Raw genomic sequence first — 20,073 nt, 5'->3', positions numbered from 1 at the left:
TTGTGTGGGGAAATCTATCACCATCATGTGAAATTCCCAATCGAGTGGATTCCTATTCAAATGAATGAATTTCACCCACACAGAGACAAAGAAAAAAAAAAAAAAAAAAGAAGCTGAACAGTAAATTTCACCTGGCGAAATTGTCAAAAAACGGCGATTAAATAAACTGCGAATTAAATCTAGATGAGCAATGATAATTGCGATCGCCCTTCTTAACATTGGAACCATATTTCAATGGGACCATAAAGCATCGCCCTATAAATTTAAGGGTTTAACAAGTTTCAAACCCACTAATGTCGGCACAACAAGGAATATTCCAGGTAAATACATCGGGCAGTATCAGGGACATGCTGTCGATTAATCATGTAGAAAAAAAACAAGCTTAAATGGAAAATTGACCATTTTTTGTCCGCAAAGTTTTACCGCAATTTGGCAATTTTGCATAAACGGTCTTTCTGTATAAAGCACAGCTCACACAGTCACTTTCAAACAAAGCAGTTATCTGTTGGTGAGCATGGAGAATTCACGTGAGCAACTTGAACATGAGGAAAATCTGCTTGGGGAACTTTTTTGCACTTGCACAGAGACTATTGAAATATATGGAATTTGCGAGTGCAATTTCGCAGCCCAACAATAAATTTGAGCGTATCTTAAGCGCAAATCATTTTCTGGAAAGCAGTGCAGTCACACTACAATATTCATTCCATTGACTTCCACCGATGAAGATGCAGTCACATTAGCGAAATTTTGTGGAGCAATTTTTAAAGCACAGCTCAAAAAGAAGTCCCTTTTAAATCTTAAAATTAAGATTTTTGTTTGTCAATGCATAACCAATCTGAACCTGCTGCAAAACCTGCGTGGAGTAAATCTTTCTCCCATGTGTGAAATGCACGACTGCGTGAATTCTTATTAAACTGACAGGATCTCACCTGCGAAAATTTACCGAACTACATTAAATGTGACCACAAGTTAAGCATGCAAAACGCAAGTGCATGCGAATTTTGCTTCACGTTTAGTGAACTCTGCTCTACAAATTCAGATCACATGAATAAGTTACATGTGACCAATAGAAGACTCGTGTGTGTCACACATGAACTCTTAGCTGTATTGAAAGAATGAATATACTAAGCCTAAACCTTTAAATAGGCCACTATTTGTGCAGACAGCCATTTGTTGTTGTGTCTGAAACCAAATTGGACATTATTGAGTGCACTCATTCAATTCCATAATGCACCGCAATAATGAGTGTCAGACAATTTACACTAAATGGCTAGAGAATACCCATAATGCACTGTGAGGGTCAAGGTCGAATTAATTCCTGCATTTGACCAGAAGATTGCATTGCAGTAATGTGAAATAGATTGCATTTTATAAATTTTTTTAGATATGTTGAATTCTGTTTTTAAAATGTGACGTCATATTACTAACATTGTTGTATCCGCTCAAGTTTTGCACGCTCAAAGTCTAGTGTGACTGCAGCTTAACTTAACAACTGTCAAAAGTCTAAATTTTGATGAAATAATGGTTTAATTCACTCAAACAAAACATTTCGTAAAAATCACGGTGGATCAAAAAAAAAAAAAAAAAAATGCAGTAAACAACAGTTTAAGTGCATTTTAAGAGCTCGGATGATTATGAGAGCATGAGGCAGCCTCTTGAATGATGAAGAACAATCATGTGGTTAGTCAGTTAAGGCTGTGCTTGAACTAGAAGACGTGGCGAGCCGCTCACACACCCCATACTTACGACTAACAGCATATTCTTGTGGCAAGGTGGCAAGACGACTCCTTACCGCTGAAATGGTGTCGGACTAGTCTCAGTTGTTCTTTAGTAAGGAATAATCACTCCTCAAACAATATTCTCTCATTTAATATCATTAGATTACTATAAATTTTACAATTCTATAGGTACAGTATATAAACAGTCAAAAAAAGTGCACTTGCAGAAGGAAAAAAAAAAAAAAAAAAAGAGGAAAGGAAACCCACACATCACATAGACAGTATTTAAAACACAGATCAAAACAGGTCTGTCTGTGGTGCATAATGATGATGTCACTGAGGGAACGGGGCACTGCGGCGCTCATCACCTCTAGATCTCCCCGTCATGGGTAACCAGAGCAAACAACGAACAAATCACGACTAAACACCACAGCTACAGTGGAAGATTAACCGTGTTGCAGTCTGAAGGGTCTGAGCTGGTTGCTGCACGGAAATATACTTCCATTCTAACAGTGTACACTTTTTATGTGACTTTAACTCAATAATAACAGGGTTGAATCTCACAAAATAAATTTTGATATCATAATTTTTTTATGCATTGTGACTTTTTTTTATTTGAAATTAAGCATTTAAAATCCTATTTGCATTACTATAATCTTATAATAAAATATTTTAAAATACGCATCATTTATTTTTGTGAAAATTTTGAAGGAAATGTGTTTAATTGTCAAAGTCAAAATTTCCAAAATCTTAATTGTCCTAAAGTAACCTTTATTTTCTTTAGGAAACATATTATCTCTAATTTCATTATTTTAAATTCAAGGTGAAATATGATTTGAACTTGTTCTTGAGTTTTTGGGAGACTTCAAAAGTTTCAATTTAATCTATTATTTTTGTATAGAGTTTTTTTCTTTTTTTTTTTGGCATTTCGTGAAATACATTTTTAAACCACCAATCTCTAAAAAATTTATTATTTGATATTTCTATAAGTGTCTGCCAAACAAACGCAAAATTTAAATAACAAAAAGAACACGATTTATTGTCCTTAATTTCACTAAATCTGCAGGTAGGAGGTCTGTGCAGAAAGACGGGTGAGGTTAAGTAGGACGATAACCTCTAACCCAAGCCAGACTGGGATGGCGGTAAACATCTGATATGCACCAGATAGTGCCGACCGAATGGATGTTTCTTTTTCCCCTTCTCCTCTTTTGTGCTTTTAGAAGCTCTTTAAATACACAACCAATGCAACAGCATAAATATCTGAGTGTATGTGGGGTTTTAAGAGCTGTACGTTCTCTCAGAAGATCAATATTTGGGATTCTGGTCATATTTTAGCAGGTAAAAATGCAGTCTGTGGTAATAAGTGACCAACTAACCTGCACACAGACCACTCATATGCTTATTTGTCATTTTTAGGAATGTCAAAACAAAATCAAGGGGACGTTCAGTTTAACACCAACAAAGAACTGATATGTCACAATGTATAAAATGATTCAAGACCTAGGAATGTTTCATCTACTGCTGTCGTTGAATGGTTTATCCCAGTCTAGTGAAGTCTAGATGATGGCTGGTTACTTTATAAGAAGGAACTGTGTGTGTAAGAATCACAGGAGAAGGTAAAAACACGCACAGTCTCTCAGTCGGGTCTTGATTCACCTCTACTGCCCGTGCCCCTCGCTAGGGGTCTCCCATCCCAGCTCAAAGCAGTCCTGGGTGGACAGCTTTCTGAGGTCAGAGGTCAAAGTTTGCAGATGGACTTCATCATAAGAAATGATCCAGATGTGTCTGGGTGTGGAAGGGTCACATTTGGGAGAGGGGTAAGGGGTGTGCATACCCAGAGACACCCGGAGCTGAAAGAAAGAGTTCATTTAAATAAATATGATATGATATATGATATTATCATTAAAAAGTTTGGGGTCAGTGCAGTTTTTTAAAGAAAAATAAAAAAAGGACACATTTAACTGATCAAAACTAACACTTTTCCCCCCTAAATAAATGATGTTATTTTGAACTTCCTTTTCATCAAAAACCCTGAAAAAAATATCATGGTCTCATCAAATCAGCAAATTAGAAAGATTTCTAAAGGATCATGTGACACCGAAGACTTTAGTAATAATGCTGAAAATCCAGCTTTGCATCCCAGAAATAAATTACAGTTCAAAATAATTTTAACTTGTAATAGTATTTGATTATATTAATGATTTGTATGTTTTTATTTTAAATTGTATGCACACCTTTGTAGCAAAACATGACTTGTGTATTATATATTACTTTATATTTCCTTTTAACTGTAATGTGGATGAACTTAATGAACACAATGTTTAAATCTCGTAATTAAGCTTTCATAATAGTGTTTTTTAATAATTACATTGGTGTAAATGCATTATGATGTCAGGGCATGTCGATTTTTTTTTTGTGGTAATTCCAGAACCTTCCTCTAAATCCGTCATAGAAAGAAACTCTAATATAACCCGATCACACTGAACTGACCTGAGGGGGGAGGTTGTGTGTGTACGGTCTGATGTCTGCTAGCGGTCAGGGTGTCCAGACCCCTAACAGTTACACTGCTGCTTGGCCTGTGCAGCAGAGCCCCGGGGCTGTCTGAGCTGCCGCAGGGACGTGTCGCCGTACTGGATCCCAGAACCCATCCGCTCTGGATCCAACTCACCTGTATGAGCGTGAAGAGAACACAAAGCTTAACCTTATAAAACCTACTGTATCATATCTGATAAACACATTTTCAAGGCTTCTAAATTATCAGTCTTTTTCTTAATAACCTGTTGTATACTATCTACTACATGCCTTCTGCCATCTCATTAAAGGGATTGTTCACCCAAAAATGAAAATTCTGAAGCGGAAGAGAAGTTGTCGTTGTTTTTAAAGTGGGTTTCTTTCTGCACAAAAAGTATTCTCGTAGCTTCATAGATTACAGTTGAACCACTGATGTCACGAGGACTTTTTTAAAAATTTTCTTATTTTGTTTGTGAGTCTTGAACGTTTGTTTTTGGTAGTACAATGTGATGTGTAAGATTGGTATCTTTTTTGGTTTTTTATTTCTTAGTTTGTGTTCTGTATATATATGTTTTTATTATTGTTTTTGATAAGTTTGAGGGTGAGTAATTAATGATAGAATTTTCATTCTTGGGTGAACTATACCTTTAATGCCTTTTAATAAGGCCTCTTAGTATAACTGTAAAATGTCCACCTTTAGATCATGGTAGCCATGTTTTGCTGTAATCCTTTTAATTATAATATTTTTTTTTTAAGTAAACATAAGAATGACATCTTGTTTGTAATATTTCAAGACGAACACTTACTGGACTGAAGCAACTTAGATTTACTGGATCATTCATATATAATTTTTCAATAAAATGTAAAAGTATTAAATATGATACACCAGGCTTTTGCGGAATGTTTATTATACTCTCAATCATCATTGTATTGCATTGCATTATATGTTTTACCAACAACAACAACAACAAAAAAAAACTACAGAGATTTTGACCATAGTATTTAAATATCATCTTATTAAGACATATTACTGGGAAATATAGTGATAGTATTTAATTGTCATGTTTACAAATGTTTCCATATAGTCACGACGTTTCTGGATACTAAAATATTATTAATTATAGGCTTTGCGCTTCACTCAGATTGACGCAAACATCATCCTTCGCATCAGGTATTAGTAAATAGCACAGTGAGGCGGTGGACATGCTGAACGCAACAGATTGCACAACGGAGCAGTGTAACTTTTATATGTTTCTATAACTGTATTTTATTTTGATAATGAACAGGCTGCAATGTCACAAAATATGTTGTGTCTGTGAACGCGTGAGGCGCCGGCGCGATATGGCCATACCAACGCTGGTTGGTCATACAGACAGAAGCAAGACACATCATTCAAAACGGTCATGTTTTCCAAAATAAATAACACTGTAAAACTTTTGCAAAATTATGAAAACTAGCTACTTTCTGTTGTCTCGTTTTCCTTTCCGTGAACTTTGTATCGCGTCACAATAAACCAAAACTCAGCACATTTTTTTCTTTTGTTTTGTTAATCTGTCAATTATGTAAGTGAAATATATTTCGTGTATAGGCCAATATAGGCTATTCCTTTTATGTAAGCCTACAATTTCAAATATTAAATGGAACGATAAAATACCAAGTTAATGGCAATTTAAAATTTTCGATTCTGTTCGGAACTATAAAATTTGATTTCGTTTCTGGTTCTGTTTCTGTCAAAATTTTGTTTGTTTTTGTTTTTGTTCCTTGAACCGGTTCAGAGCCCTGGTGACAACAGATATTTATATGCATTTATACAAGTTGTCAGTTATAAAGATCTCACTGATTTACAAACTACTAGAATTTCATCTTACTTTTTGGCTATAAAAATATCATCATCTGCATCAAATTGTATATTTTTTTTTCTCAATTTGGACAGTAAAACTTTAGTATAGGGACCAATTCTCACTATTAACTAGTTGCTTATTAGCATGCCAATCCTACACAATACATAAACTTAACAACTACTGTACCTAACTAACTATAAATAAGCAGCAAATTAGGATATTTATTGAGGCAAAAGTCATAGTTAATGGTTTGTTAAAAGCCTCTGAAAGCCTCTGAATAAAAATTAGTTGTCTTTTCGCTTCTCAAATATGGGCTCTATATTCTCCTATATCATACTTTATGAGCCATAGTAAACTAATACCAAAATGTCTTGGCAGTGCAGTGTTCACTTACCCGACTCAATCTTATTGAGGATGGTGCGAGCACATTTGAGAAAGCCTTCCTCTACGTTCTCCCCGGTTAAAGCACTCGTCTCCAAAAACATCAGCTCTGAGGGAGGACAGAGTCAGGCTAACACATTAAAATCAATCATCTGCTCACCCTGTGTTGAACTAAGACTTGTCTCTCAATACATACAGGTTACTGGTTTAAGATGAATGATATGTTGATGTTGTGTTGAAATGTTAGGCAGAAATAGGCAAAGAAAAGAGTCATTTTGGACTATAGCTACAAATGTGTTTTTGTTATGGATAAGGTGTAGCTGTTATCGTTGTCAAAACGAGATGCTTCTAGGAAGGTGACCTCACGGTCCGCATCCAGATCTTTCTTATTCCCGCAGAGGATGATGACGATGTTGGGGCTGGCCAGTGTCCGTGCGTCCGTCAGCCAGTTAGTCAGAGCATTGTAGGTCTCCCGACTAGAGAATGAAGATAAACACAAAGACAAATTAATTTAGATATCACTTTTTTTTCTCAATAATACACCGTTTCAAAGCAGCTTTACAGAAAATCTTTTTTTTTTTTTTTTTGAGTTTATAACATCTTAATATCTTGATGTATTATCGTTGCATTTAGCAGAATAGAGCCAGGCGATAATATAGTTCACATTTTGCATCAATACATTCAAGCAGCCGAGATTTGCTACATAGTATATATTACCCTATGTGATTTCCTGTATGTATGCGGATAAAGTTGGACATACATACAGTACATATAATGCTTTACGTGAGTATAAGACATGCTTTTTGATGGATACAATTTTATTTAACCATTAAAACAGAGTCTAGAAAAAAAAAAGAACGGAATAAAGAAAAACTGAAATGGAAAAAAATGGAATTTAGAAAAAATAAAAAGGATTTCATAGGACCCTAAAAATGCCTAAATAGCTATAGATAAGCCTCAACCAATAGCCTGAGGAGCCTAAGTGACATCAGCCGAAAAGGAAAATGCTTTCAGAGGTTTGCAAGTTACATTTTAATAACATTAAGAACACAAATATTTAAAAACCTACACAGATAAATTGTGCAGAGTGATGCCAGAAGTCAACCTTTTTTTTTATTACATGTTGACTTTGAGATAATTGTCAAGTGTGTTACAAATTTTCGGAGTCAATATTTACCCTGATTTCCACCATTTCTAATCAGTTCCAGAGAAACCGCTTTTGTGAGTCAATAACAGCGAACACTTAACATACTCCACTGTTAATGCCGCTTCTCAGAACTCAACGTCTGTGACGACCTCTGAGTGCTTTGAGGAACAGTGAGACAATACATGACTCATAATGCCATCCTTCACATTTCCTCACTGTACGTTCATCATGCTTTCAAGGAATCTTGTTTTGTTTGAGTCACTGGTCTCCAGAGCAACCATTAGCCTGTGGCCACGGCAACAGACGAAAGGGAGCGTGGTAAATGTGTTTGAGTGTAAAGCAGTGAAAACGGTCTGCAGCTGCAGCGACGAGAGTTCAGTGCTGAAGGACGACACAATCCATCACTCTGTGCTCACATCCCATCTAATGGACCGAGAGTTGCCGCTTGCCAGAAGATGACATTTTATTACAGCGCTGTCAGTCTTCATTACTCCATTGTCTTTGTCTCTATTACCAGGACGGCTGCATGGCAACCTGGAGCTCATTCAATTCAATGCCGCAATCATTCTCTTCATGTGCCTCTGTTTTAGTTCATTCCCTGCAGCTAAAAGATTCATTTTTTCATTTCACGACAAAATTTATCTTTGTGGTCGGGTCACCCCACAGCTGCCTTACCTTGTGATGTCATACACGAGAAGAGCCCCTGCTGCTCCACGGTAGTAACTGCGGGTCACCGACCTGTAAGACACAAGCGGAGAATGACCTCAACCAATCAGAGTCAGCACAGAGCAGCGAGGATGTGCTAACGAGCCAATCACAGGCAAGTACCTAAAGCGCTCCTGCCCAGCTGTGTCCCAGATCTGCAGTTTGACCGTTTTGCCACCAACGTTAACAACCCTGGAGCCAAACTCAACGCCGATGGTGTGGTTGGAGTCCTGTTTGACTGTGAAAGAAGATGATTGGTTAGAAGCTGAGCTGACAAACTGCTTAAAGAGATTGTTTCAGTGATGTCTGATGCCAGCAGTGTCGTTTTTGTATTATCTGAACCATTACAGTTTATTAAAATGATAAATTAGAATTTATTAATTTTAGTTGAAGGGATAATTCACCCAAAAATAAAAATGCTGTCATTAATTACTCACCCTCATGTCGTTTCAAACCCGTAAGACCTTCGTTCATCTTCGGAACACAAATAAAGATATTTTTGATGGAATCTGAGAGCTCTCAGACCCTTGATCAAAGTAAACAATAATAGCAATTTATTCAGCAATTCTTCTCCACAAGTTACCGTCTTCTGCCATTTTGAAAAATACCCACAGGACGTAATTAACATAATCGGCGTTGTTTACGTTCAGCATGTGCATGCTGTCTACTGAACGTAAACAACGCTGATTACGTTGATTACGTTCTGGTGTACTCTCCAAAATGGCAGAAGACGGTAACGTGTGGAGAAGAATTGCTGAATAAATTGTTATTATTGTTTACTTTGCGCACAAAAAGTATTCTTGTAGCTTCGTTAAATTACAATTGAGCCCCTGATGTCACATGGACTATTTTACCGACGTCCTTACTATGTTTCTGTGCGTTGATCGTGTAATATCCTTGCTGTCTATGGAGGGTCAGAGAGCTCTCAGATTTAATCTTAATTTCTGAAGAGGTTTGGAATGACATAAGGGTGAGTAATTAATGACAGATTTTTCATTTTGGGTAAAATAACCCTTACCTTTTTTGTCATTTTGTAATGTGCTTTTGTCATTTTTATTAGTTTTGTTCTTTTTAAATATTATTGTTAAGGTTTAATTTATTTTTATTTCAGTTTCAGTTTAAATTTTAGATCAGTTTTACACTGAAACAATTGGTAAAATCTATATTCATTCAAATTAAAGAACATTATTTAGCATCACTGAATAAACCTAAATACAACAAAACCAATTTTATCAGTTAAATCAGAAAATAATTGTTCTTTAAGGTAACAATTTCAAGATAACATTTTTTACAATTTAGTTTTGAATTATATTAAGTTAGTAATGTTAGTGTTAGTTGCACAGGCAATATTTCTCATTTCTCTTTTTTTTTTTTTTTTTTTAGTTTTTAATATTTCAGCTTTATTTCAATTAACAAAAAAATGTTTTGAATATTTTTAGTTAATGATATTAATCCTGGATGCCAGATTACATAATTTATTTCTTCATGACAATCTTCTCTCAGAAAAATGCATTGGTGTGGCATGGGAAATAAGATACAAGACTTTACTGCTTTTACTCATGGGTTGCAGATTTGCTGCCAGGGCAAATACATTTTACTTGGCTCCATCCTTCAATAATATCCTCTTTGAAAAGTCTGTTACATTGTGTCTGGGTCACAAAACAAACCTGTTCTCTTAAGATTAGATAGAAATGATGGCCTAAAAAAATTGTGTTGTTGTTTCTTCTGTGTATGTTTAGAAATAACACCATCACATTTACTATCACTTTCAAATTACTCTGAAAACTATCTGTGAAAAAAATATTTGTGTGCACTGGTGACTCAATCAAAGCTCAGGAACAGTTGTATATTACAATCAAATTAAAAATATGAATTCCCAAAATGCATTTACCCTGCACAACAGTTACGTGCGATTTCATACTTTTAGTCAAAACTGACTACATTTCAGATACTGAACATTGTGTTTTATGTGTATTTAAGCTTACAAGGTGAAGGCTAACAGCATGAGCATGCACAATTGAAAGTCCAAAATCAACAAACTAATAAATAATAAAAAGATATTAATGTGTTTTATCACTCATAGAACTTTTACTTCAAAATACCACATAAAATTTAATTTGTTTTATCATATGACCCATGCAGACTTCCTTAAGTCAATGCACATTAAATTTTTATATTATAACATTCAAAGCTCATTTCTGTCTTGAAAACAACATAATGGCAGGGTCATTCAAAATCCATTCAATGACAAAGACATAATTTCCAGCAATTAAGCCTCTTTTTTTTTTTCTCATCTTCTTTGTAAATTGAGATTAGCATCGTACTTTCTAAGCTCACTGACAACATGATTTGCATTCATTGCATAACATACCTTTATTAATGTTTCAAAAGCATGTAAAGCTACTCTGGCTTCACAAAGAATTATCATTCTCTGTGCTGAGTGCTCTGAGAATTAAAGGTCATGTTTTAATTCAAGTCTTTGTGAGAGTGCGACATTAATATGGGCTTACACTTGTTTTCTATGAACTGGTGAAGGAGGCATGATTTCCCAGTCCCAGCGCTGCCAATCACCAGGAACTTAAACAGGAAATCTGAAACCAAGAGGGAGAGAAAAAGGAAACAGAATCAATATCGCTGTTGCTCTGCACAGAGAACATGTTTAAAGGCTGTTTGGATGTCGTTCAGAACGCTGGGCCATCCTGATCTGAACTAAAGATCTCCATTCTTATGTCAGTCAAACTGAAGAGTGTATTCTTTGAACAATTAAATCCATCGTGAAATGCAATGTTCTTCCAAGAAGGGTTGCCAAGTAACTGACTAAACATGCATTAAACTGAAGATTGCTCATATCAATGCTATTATGTGGCAAGCCTGATTCTGCCAAAGATGAATCCAGCAGAAAGATTTTTCTCACATGCTCACCAAAGCTGCATTTATTTGATCAAAAAATATTATGTGGTTTTTTTTCACATGCTCACCAAAGCTGCATTTATTTGATCGATTATTAGATAATAAAAAATGTGAAAGATTATTAGAATTTAAAGTGCCCCTATTATGGATTTTAATTTTTTTTGTTACCTTTCATGCAGTGTAACACAGCTCTAAGTGAATGAAAACATCCTGCAAAGCGTATGTAAGGAATAATTGACGACGGGCCGTTGAATTATTAGAAAAATATTGCACACTTGTATATGACTCTTCTTTCAGACAAATCCCGTCAGAGTTATATTAAAAATTGTCTTCAAGCTCTATCGTTGAAGTCAGCGGGTGTTGCATTGCTTCAGTCCAAAAGACGTGAAATAAAGTGATTATTACATTTTGAACATGGATGTTTTTCTTACAAAAACACATCGATTTGCTACAGGAGGTCTTTGTTAATTATTGGTTGACAACTTTTCCTCTGCACTAACACTCTATATCTAATATCATTAGCTCATCGAACATCACATAATAAGCTTTTATAGGCTATTCATAAGTGCAATACAAAGTCATTAAAATATTCATCAAAATTGTAAAGAAATGCATGTGAGTTCTTGCTCAAGACACAATGACATGATTGCAAGATGTCACAGTAGTGAGGGAGTGTGTGGTGTAGAAGTTCAGTGGGGTTGGAGCGGGTCTCGACCCGGCCCACGCAGCAGGCCGCAGGGTGAGACTAAAGCGTCCCAAAAGCTCTTTGTATTGGAAGAGGACAGAGAAAGAAGTATTTGCATGTGTGGGTATGACATGCACTCAGCCACAGCGGCTGGAACAGAGCAGGGTTTGAGGAGGGATTCAGTGTTACAGCAGGAGGAGGATGTATGGAAGTGTATATGATCAGAACAGAACAGCATGTATATTCTCACTGAAAGTGTGCCAGTGTTTTGGACAAAAATCAACTGTTTCAAATTAACCTTCTGAGGTGTCTGTCGTCTACACAGGCAGGATAATAACAGTCATGGACATCAAAAGTTATTTTGAATAGTCTACATAGACAGTAAATCTGCCAGTACAAATAAAATAAAATAAATTACAGAATTTCAAGAGAAATAGCACCTTAAACATTGTTTTAAAATGATTTTTAAAAAGTATACTTACAAATTAATTATTTAAAATTATTTAAGTTAAATTAGTTTATTTTTAACAGATTATTTTCAGTATTGAAGACAGCATAATTTTAATATTTTTTTTTTATAGGATTGACAACATTCACAAAGGGTACATACACTGCAATTCAAACTATCGGTGTCCATTTTTATTTATTTTTTTGGAAATAAACTAGTACTTTTATTTAGCAAGGATGCATTAATTAAAAGTGACAGTAAAGATTTATCATTCAAATTACTGCTTTTCCTTTGAACTCTCTCTTTTCATTATAAGAATCCTGAAAAACAACAACAACAACAACAAAAAAAAACACTTTTTAACACTGATAATATAGAAATGTTACTTCAGCACTAAATCAGCATTTTAGAATGATTTCTGAAGGATCACGTGACACTAAAGACTGGAGTAATAATGCTGAAAATTCCAATCTTGCCCTAACATGAATATGATTACATTTTAAAATACATTAAAATAGTAAAGTGTTTTTTTTTTTTTTTTCATTGTGATGATTTCCCAATATGATAGCTTTTACTGTAGTTTTGATCAAATAAAAGATTAATTCAATGATTCTGATTCAATTATTATTATTATTATTTTACTTTTGAACGATAGGGCATAAGTTTCCCACTGAATAAAAGATGCCTCAAAATTCAGTTTAGACAGACGACTAGGTTTTGGAACAGAACTATGATGAATACTCTGTCATAATGAAAGAGGGTAAAAAGCCAAGGACCTTCAATGGATAAATGACTTTCACAATCACTCCAACATGACATTTAGGCATAATAAATCATATTAAATGAAGTGGTCAAGACTCAGACAGTCAGCTAATGGGTGCTGTTTCTGGCGTGAGTGTGTGTACTCTGACAACATGACCTTGAGCTTGTCTTCATGGAAAAGCAGTCGGTGACTAAAAGTTCACTGTCAGTGTACAGTATACAGATACTAGCAGCTTTAACATCAGTTTTTGAACGTTTAAGACTAAATTACTTGTACATGACATGTGCAAGATGTATCAGTTCCCTTTAATGAACTTTAAAGGGAAGTAAAAGGGTGTTGAAAAGTGATGTAAAATGTTAAAGAGGACTCAACTTTTTCAGGTTTAGATGCACAACACCAAAAAAGCAGGACCGAAGTACTTCCAAATAATGGTTAAATCCATACTCAGCTATTAGGCAAAGTAAGTCAAAAGATCATGTGATTAACAAATGACTTTCATATTTCACTTCCTATAAAAGTCTATGCTGAATTAATGAAATACCATATCTGTCATCATAGGACTGCAACAATTAATCTATCAAACTGGAAAACTATTAATCTAATAAAACTGCAATTGTGATGTCTTACAGTGAGATTATTAAAGCAAAGGGTGTGATGTAATTAAATATATGCACTGCATGTAACAATATTAATAATGTAATTTTACAGTTGTAATGCAAACCACAACTATATATATATATATATATATATATATTATATATATATATATATATATATATATATTTATTATACTTGCTTTTTTTGTTTTACAGTGAAATACTACAATAGCATTAATAGTATTTTGTTTTGATTGAGTTATTTTAGATTTATATTTAGTAAATAACAATGATAACAATTATCTTTAATGATTTTAGTATCTGGGATCAGATATTCTCCCAAATACTGCAGCCCTACCTTAATGCATTGCTCTCAACCTGCCACTTTTCAGAGTGACCAGGCAATATCAACCTCAATTTTGAATTAAACATGCAAAGTATTGAGTAGCATACTACTTTTTGGTAGGGCTGTAAAATCGATTAATTGAGATTAATCACTTCCTAACCAAAAGTATGTGTTTACATAAAATATGTATGCTTCTTAAAGCTGCAGTCCGTAACTTTTTTTGTTCACAATTTATATAATAAGCGGGTACACCATAGGGCCTCGATTTTGGTACCGGACTGCCTTTTTCGAGAACCAAATTCGCTCCTACTCTGGAGCAGGGTCTATCCAGCACAACTGTTACTACGCGTGATGTAAGTAGACACTGATTGTTAAAAAGATGATCAGTATTCTAGTAGGATGTCCTGAACGAGCAATGCATTGTCATCAAGTGTGCCCCTGGAGATTGGCTTTAAGGATATCAATACGCCATAGTAGAGCAATTGCAGTGCCAGGGCAAGATGGTCATTCTTTCTCTAATAGCATGGAAAGGTGATTTGTAGGCCATGTGCACTTAAACGGACTCAGTTTCACAGGGGATTGATGGGGGCTGGAGGAGAGAAAGGAGAGATGAGAGTGAGGGGGAGATGTCTGCAACATGAAACTACTATCCACATCAACCACATGAATATTTTAGCATCTACAGCACAGATACATCAGTCGATAATCAGACAAAAGACATGTCTGAAGCCTTCAACCAGTGATTTAAAGGGGCCACTCATGCTTTATGGCTACTTATTTTATTGCTTACTGCACTACTGAGAAAGAGAAGTTAAAGTCAGGGTTGATAATATTTCTGATTTATACATCATACTAGATATGGGAAATCATGTGGAATAAGCTGGGATAAAGTTGGCCTATTGCTTGCAGTATGCTCTGTTTTATACTGTATATTTTGGCAAATGCTGTACTATTTTATACTGCTATCATTCCCTTTATACAGAATTTGCATACTGCATTTGCATACTGTGAATAGATTATATACACCGTTGATAACAGTAAGAGCAGTATGCTATTCCTTGACATAAGTCAACATGAAACTGCTTTCACAAGCCATTTTAATTTAGTACAATGTGACACATTTCTGAGTGAAACTATTTACAGGAAACTTGATTTTATCCATTGGTAACTGATTGTATCATGAAAAGCGCTTCATGTATCATGAAAAGTCTTGGTGAAATCAACCTAAAAGCAAAGTTTCAGAGAACAAGATATTTACTACACACACAGAAGTGCACGTGACGCTCACGGTGAATTCAGCGTCTGTCGTCTCACTAAATGAGGACATAAACACATAAACAAAATCTCCAGAACGGCTCTGAGAATCACTTCATGAGCATTTGACCGTTTGATTTGAGTAAAACAAGCATAATATCACATACACAGAACTGTAAAGGTATTCACGGCAACCCGTCAAAATAAAAGTCCGGTTTGATTTGAAGACATGTGCCTATTACTATTTTTCAGTAGAATGTACATAGCCTACTACTACTACTAAAATGAAACAAACATTATTTTTTAAGGGATAATCACACAACATTTCTTTCATCTTTTAATTTAATAGTAAATCCCCTTTGTTTGCCAAAAAAAAAAAAAAAGTTTGCTTAATTTTCAATAATTAAAAGATAAATTAAATTAATGTTTTATGCCTTCATTTGATAACCAGAAAAATGTAAATACACAACACAGAATTCCTGAGGAAAAGAAAAATCAAGGCTACTTTAAAAAAATTAATAAATTAAGTTGTTTTATGCATTCAAATAATTAGACATGGTAAAACACAGAATTTAATATCAATAAAAAATGGTGAGAAAAAATTTAACATTTTATAGGGTCCTAAACGTAATTTTTGTTCAAATGTATTAAATTGATGTGAAAATGTAAATTTCATGATTTTAATTAATTAGACATGCTTTTTGATTAATAAACTTTAATTTAACTATTAAAAAGGAGTTGAGAAAAAATTAAACGGAAAACAAAACAGAATCTAGAAAAATTAAAATGGAAAAAACGGAATTTGGAAAAAAATAAAGCGGAATTTAGGAACAGATTTCATAGGGCCCTACATTTGGTTTCTTTGGAAGAAAATCCATCAATGGATCAACTTAAATTTCACAAAACTTCATTTTTAATATATATATATATATATATATATATATATATATTTATATATATTTTTTTTTTTTTCTCAGTAACTTGAACTAAAGGGATATTTCACCTTCAGTTGGTCCCTATTGACATGCATAGTATTTGTTTTTTCCATGAAAGTCCATGTGTAACAGCAAATGAAAGTGGACTATCCCTTTAAGGACCCCCCCCCCCCTTTTACATTTTGAAAAGACCTATTTTTAGTTGCAAATTTGAATGAAAAAAAAAAAACTTGTACTGGCATGTCCTTTTATTTAAATATGGACAAAATTGTCCTTTTTTGGGAACTATCCCTTTAACAATTAGAGCTAGAAAGTGTATTAAGAACATAATTTGATTTTATGCAGGTTATTGCATAATACTCCAGCTATACTGCAAAATTGCATTAAAAACATTAATATCTGTAATAAAATAATTAGTAGTAGTGGTGGTGTTATACTAACATTAAAGAAGAAAAATACAGTACCTCTTCTAGTAAACATTTCCTTTTCAACAGTTCAGCGCTCACCACAGCAAGGACAAGAGGTGCTTGTATGAAGAAGTGATTTTCTCTCAGTGTGTAAAAATGAAACCGAGCTAGACACAGTTCATGCAGAGCAATGATGCGTGATGTTGATGACGGAAATCACATGCACAAAGTCAGTGCAATGAAACAAACTATCCTTAAACCACAGGCGCCAAGTTTCTATTAAAGCTGCTGTGAGTGATTTCAGCTAACTTTCACCCGATCGAGTCATCCATTCAACCACACCGTTCAAAAACCCATCCGATCGGCTAACAAAACTACTTATTCATGAACAAACTCAACCAGTCATTCACGAATGAACTGCACAAACAACAAAACTGCATGTGAACAGGGATCTTCTGACTGAACAAAAGAAATCGAATCTCATTTGAAGAAGGGATTACGATTGTGTTAAAATGACGAATGTCCAAACAAATAAAATGACAAGGATATTATTATTATTATTTAAACTATTAATTCCTGTATGCCTTCTCCCCCACGTTTTGATAAAGTGGGGGACTGCTTATGAGATATATGGAAAAACTAATTTTAATATATACGACTTAGTATTTTTAATGAATCGGTTAAGTGAATGATTCAATGATGCACAAAAAATGCTGAGTTTTTGCTAATGGTGCAGATAAAGTTGCTAAAGTATGGAAGTCTGTTTCCGTCACTGAATATGAAATAAAAAGGAAACTGACTTTTTATCTTCCAATTCTGAATATTTTTCTTGCAAAAGCAAGTTCACATCTCTCGATTCTGAGATTCTTTCTATGAGAAACTACGAGAAAACTATGAGAAAAAAAAGTAATAATTGCAAGTTTAGCCGGTATCTCGTATCTCTGACATTACAACTTGCTATTGTGAGTTTATTTCTCACAATACTGAGAAGAAAAAAAAAAAGTCACAATTCACTTTAAATGACTGACAGGCAGAGAAAGTTTGGCTAAATAAGAGGCACCCCTCATCTTTACTACTTTCTCAGTCGGATAGTAAGGATACTATATTTGTGTAGTATTGATATTAAAAATAAATCACCTACAGCTGTTCTAAGTAGACAGGAAATGAGTTTTACAGCGATGTATATTAGTTTATGGACTATTTATCAATTATCAAATCAGTTTAGCAGCTCTTGCCCGGCATACACAAACATGTTTATGTACACATATTATTTCAGATATCATCATCATCACCAGTACAAGCTGATCTGACAGGCCTCATCTGAGAGTGTTGAAATTACCCAAAATACACATATTTACACACAACCTGCGCAGGCCAGAATTACAGTAATGACTCTAAAGGTATATGATTGTAATATTACGCACTAATAATAGCTTTCTGCGTAAAAACTTAAGATCTGGAGTCAGAAATCGTCTGGCTGATGGTGATGATGTTGCTCCAGCACGCGCGCTCCCCCACACGCACGCGCCAGCTCGCGCTAGCTGTAAACGCGTTAACGGAAACACAAATGAGCTGTCCTTACCGTACGTCTCTGACATGTCGGTCCCACCGATGAAACCAATCAACCGGGCAGACGATACTCTTTATCCCCTTCTTCAGATAAACGCTACGCTCTGATATCGTTTCTGTGCAAAGTGCTGGTAGCCAACAGGCTAACTGCTGCTAAAGCCTCAAACCGTTTCCTGCTTTACAACACAAACCTGCGCGTGCACAACGTGCTCGCGACACCGCGCTGACGTCATGACGCATCTCACGAAACCTGTCATGATTCACCACACAATCAAAATAAGGAAATGAGAAATTTTTACGTTTATCGATTTATCTATCTATTTACCATAATACATTATAAATACTATTACAATAAATAAAAATCTTTTATGTGTAAATTTGGGAAGCCAAAATGCCACAAAAAAGGCAAATTTGTTTATATAAACAGAATGTTATATGTTTTTCTTTGTACGAACAAGACATGTTTTAGATGTTGTATTAAACATTTAATATAATTATAAATATGACATATTTCATTATATAACACACACACATACATATATATGAAAAATTTACTCCAATGTGGCAATCTGAACACACGGCGGCAGTCTAACTCCACGTGATCAAAATTGTTCAGGGTTCTGCAGTGACGTTCTGTTTGTATATTTAATATATGTTTAATGTATGCAGACATGTCATTAATCATCACTGCGGTATTGGATGAGTGTTGTATTAAGCTGTTAGAGTTCCCTTTCTTAATAAAACTTAATAAAAGTGTTTGTTGCATGTCTTTGGCTTTGTCCATTCCTTTCTTTTTGAAGTGTGAGATACTGTCATCCTCCATTCTCTTCTGTCCACACATTCCTTCATGCACACTTCGAGGGGCCCAGTGCACACGTCTTCAAAGCCCTTGTCACGGCGGACCGCCCAGGGCCCACAGGTGATAAATTACAGATCCCTGCTCCACTATCTACATGATTTCCTCCCTGCCTTTGTTCTCCCATGACAGATTCCCCAGCACGCTTCTGAAAGGTCTTCTTCTGCCCGAGATGAAAGGGGGGGGGGCTGCCGTATGGAGCACGGATGTTTTCTTAAATTGTCTAAACTTTGAATGAAAGCGGCAGAATAAGAGGTTGTGTTTTAGACCCCAATGCTTCATGATCTGAAGGCTCTGCTGTATTCGAACTTGGCTGTAACACCATAACACTTTCATTGTTTAGACTATGAGTTCTCCCCTGTTTATGACCTTGGACAAACCTGTTAGTAGCACAAGATTAGGACCAGGTCAGTCCGCCTGTTCTGGTGTTTGTGTGTGTTAATATAGAGACATGTCAGGACATGTGCTGGAGGGTGAAAAGTGTAGAACCTAAATTAGGCATATAAACAGAGCCCAAATGTGCATCCTAGGTAGATAAAAGTCAGGTTCGGTTTTTATTTCCCAAAATATGTTTTTGAAAACAGCAACAACATGGAATGACAAATTTACCCTGATATGTGAACTGGCATATATGAGCAGAATAAGCCTTTTTATTTATTAGTATAAAGTTACCTGAAAACACGTTAGTGGACATTTTGTGCCACTATACGGCTACTATTTTGTTAGTATATTCAGTTAGTATAAAAATATTTATAATTATTTTATGACATTTCCATTCCTTGTTGAACTATGTTTCTTGTTTTGGGGCACATTCAGTGTTAAAAATCCAGAGAGTGGCACAAAAAGCTAGTTAAATTTTCTCAGAAAAAGACGAATATGAAATTTTATTACTTTAGTTATTGTTGTATTCAGAAAAAAGAACTGTCCAGTGAGTGGCATGGTGTTGATAAATGTACTCTTTATATTAATAAGTCAATTTATATTGTCAGAAATTACAGTTT

At 34.9% G+C, this 20,073-nt stretch overlaps 1 protein-coding gene across 1 annotated transcript; it reads right to left on the bottom strand.

The window, feature by feature from the left end:
• Window positions 1-1,853: 1,853 nt before the first annotated feature.
• LOC109046773 (ras-related protein Rab-4B) lies at window positions 1,854-18,286 on the bottom strand. The gene is made up of 8 exons (XM_042739147.1): window positions 18,230-18,286; window positions 10,814-10,894; window positions 8,427-8,541; window positions 8,274-8,336; window positions 6,773-6,927; window positions 6,465-6,560; window positions 4,209-4,386; window positions 1,854-3,568 (listed from the first exon to the last, which is right to left on the bottom strand). Exons 1-7 carry the CDS (start codon window positions 18,243-18,245, stop codon window positions 4,271-4,273), a joined length of 642 nt encoding a protein of 213 aa, XP_042595081.1. The 5' UTR covers window positions 18,246-18,286; the 3' UTR covers window positions 1,854-3,568; window positions 4,209-4,270.
• Window positions 18,287-20,073: the final 1,787 nt, after the last annotated feature.

Source organism: Cyprinus carpio, chromosome B15 (assembly GCF_018340385.1).
Source record: "Cyprinus carpio isolate SPL01 chromosome B15, ASM1834038v1, whole genome shotgun sequence".
NCBI classification, from domain to species: Eukaryota; Metazoa; Chordata; class Actinopteri; order Cypriniformes; family Cyprinidae; genus Cyprinus; species Cyprinus carpio.
The sequence above is the reverse complement of the archived record's forward strand: the minus strand, read 5'-3'. Positions and strand labels throughout refer to the sequence as shown.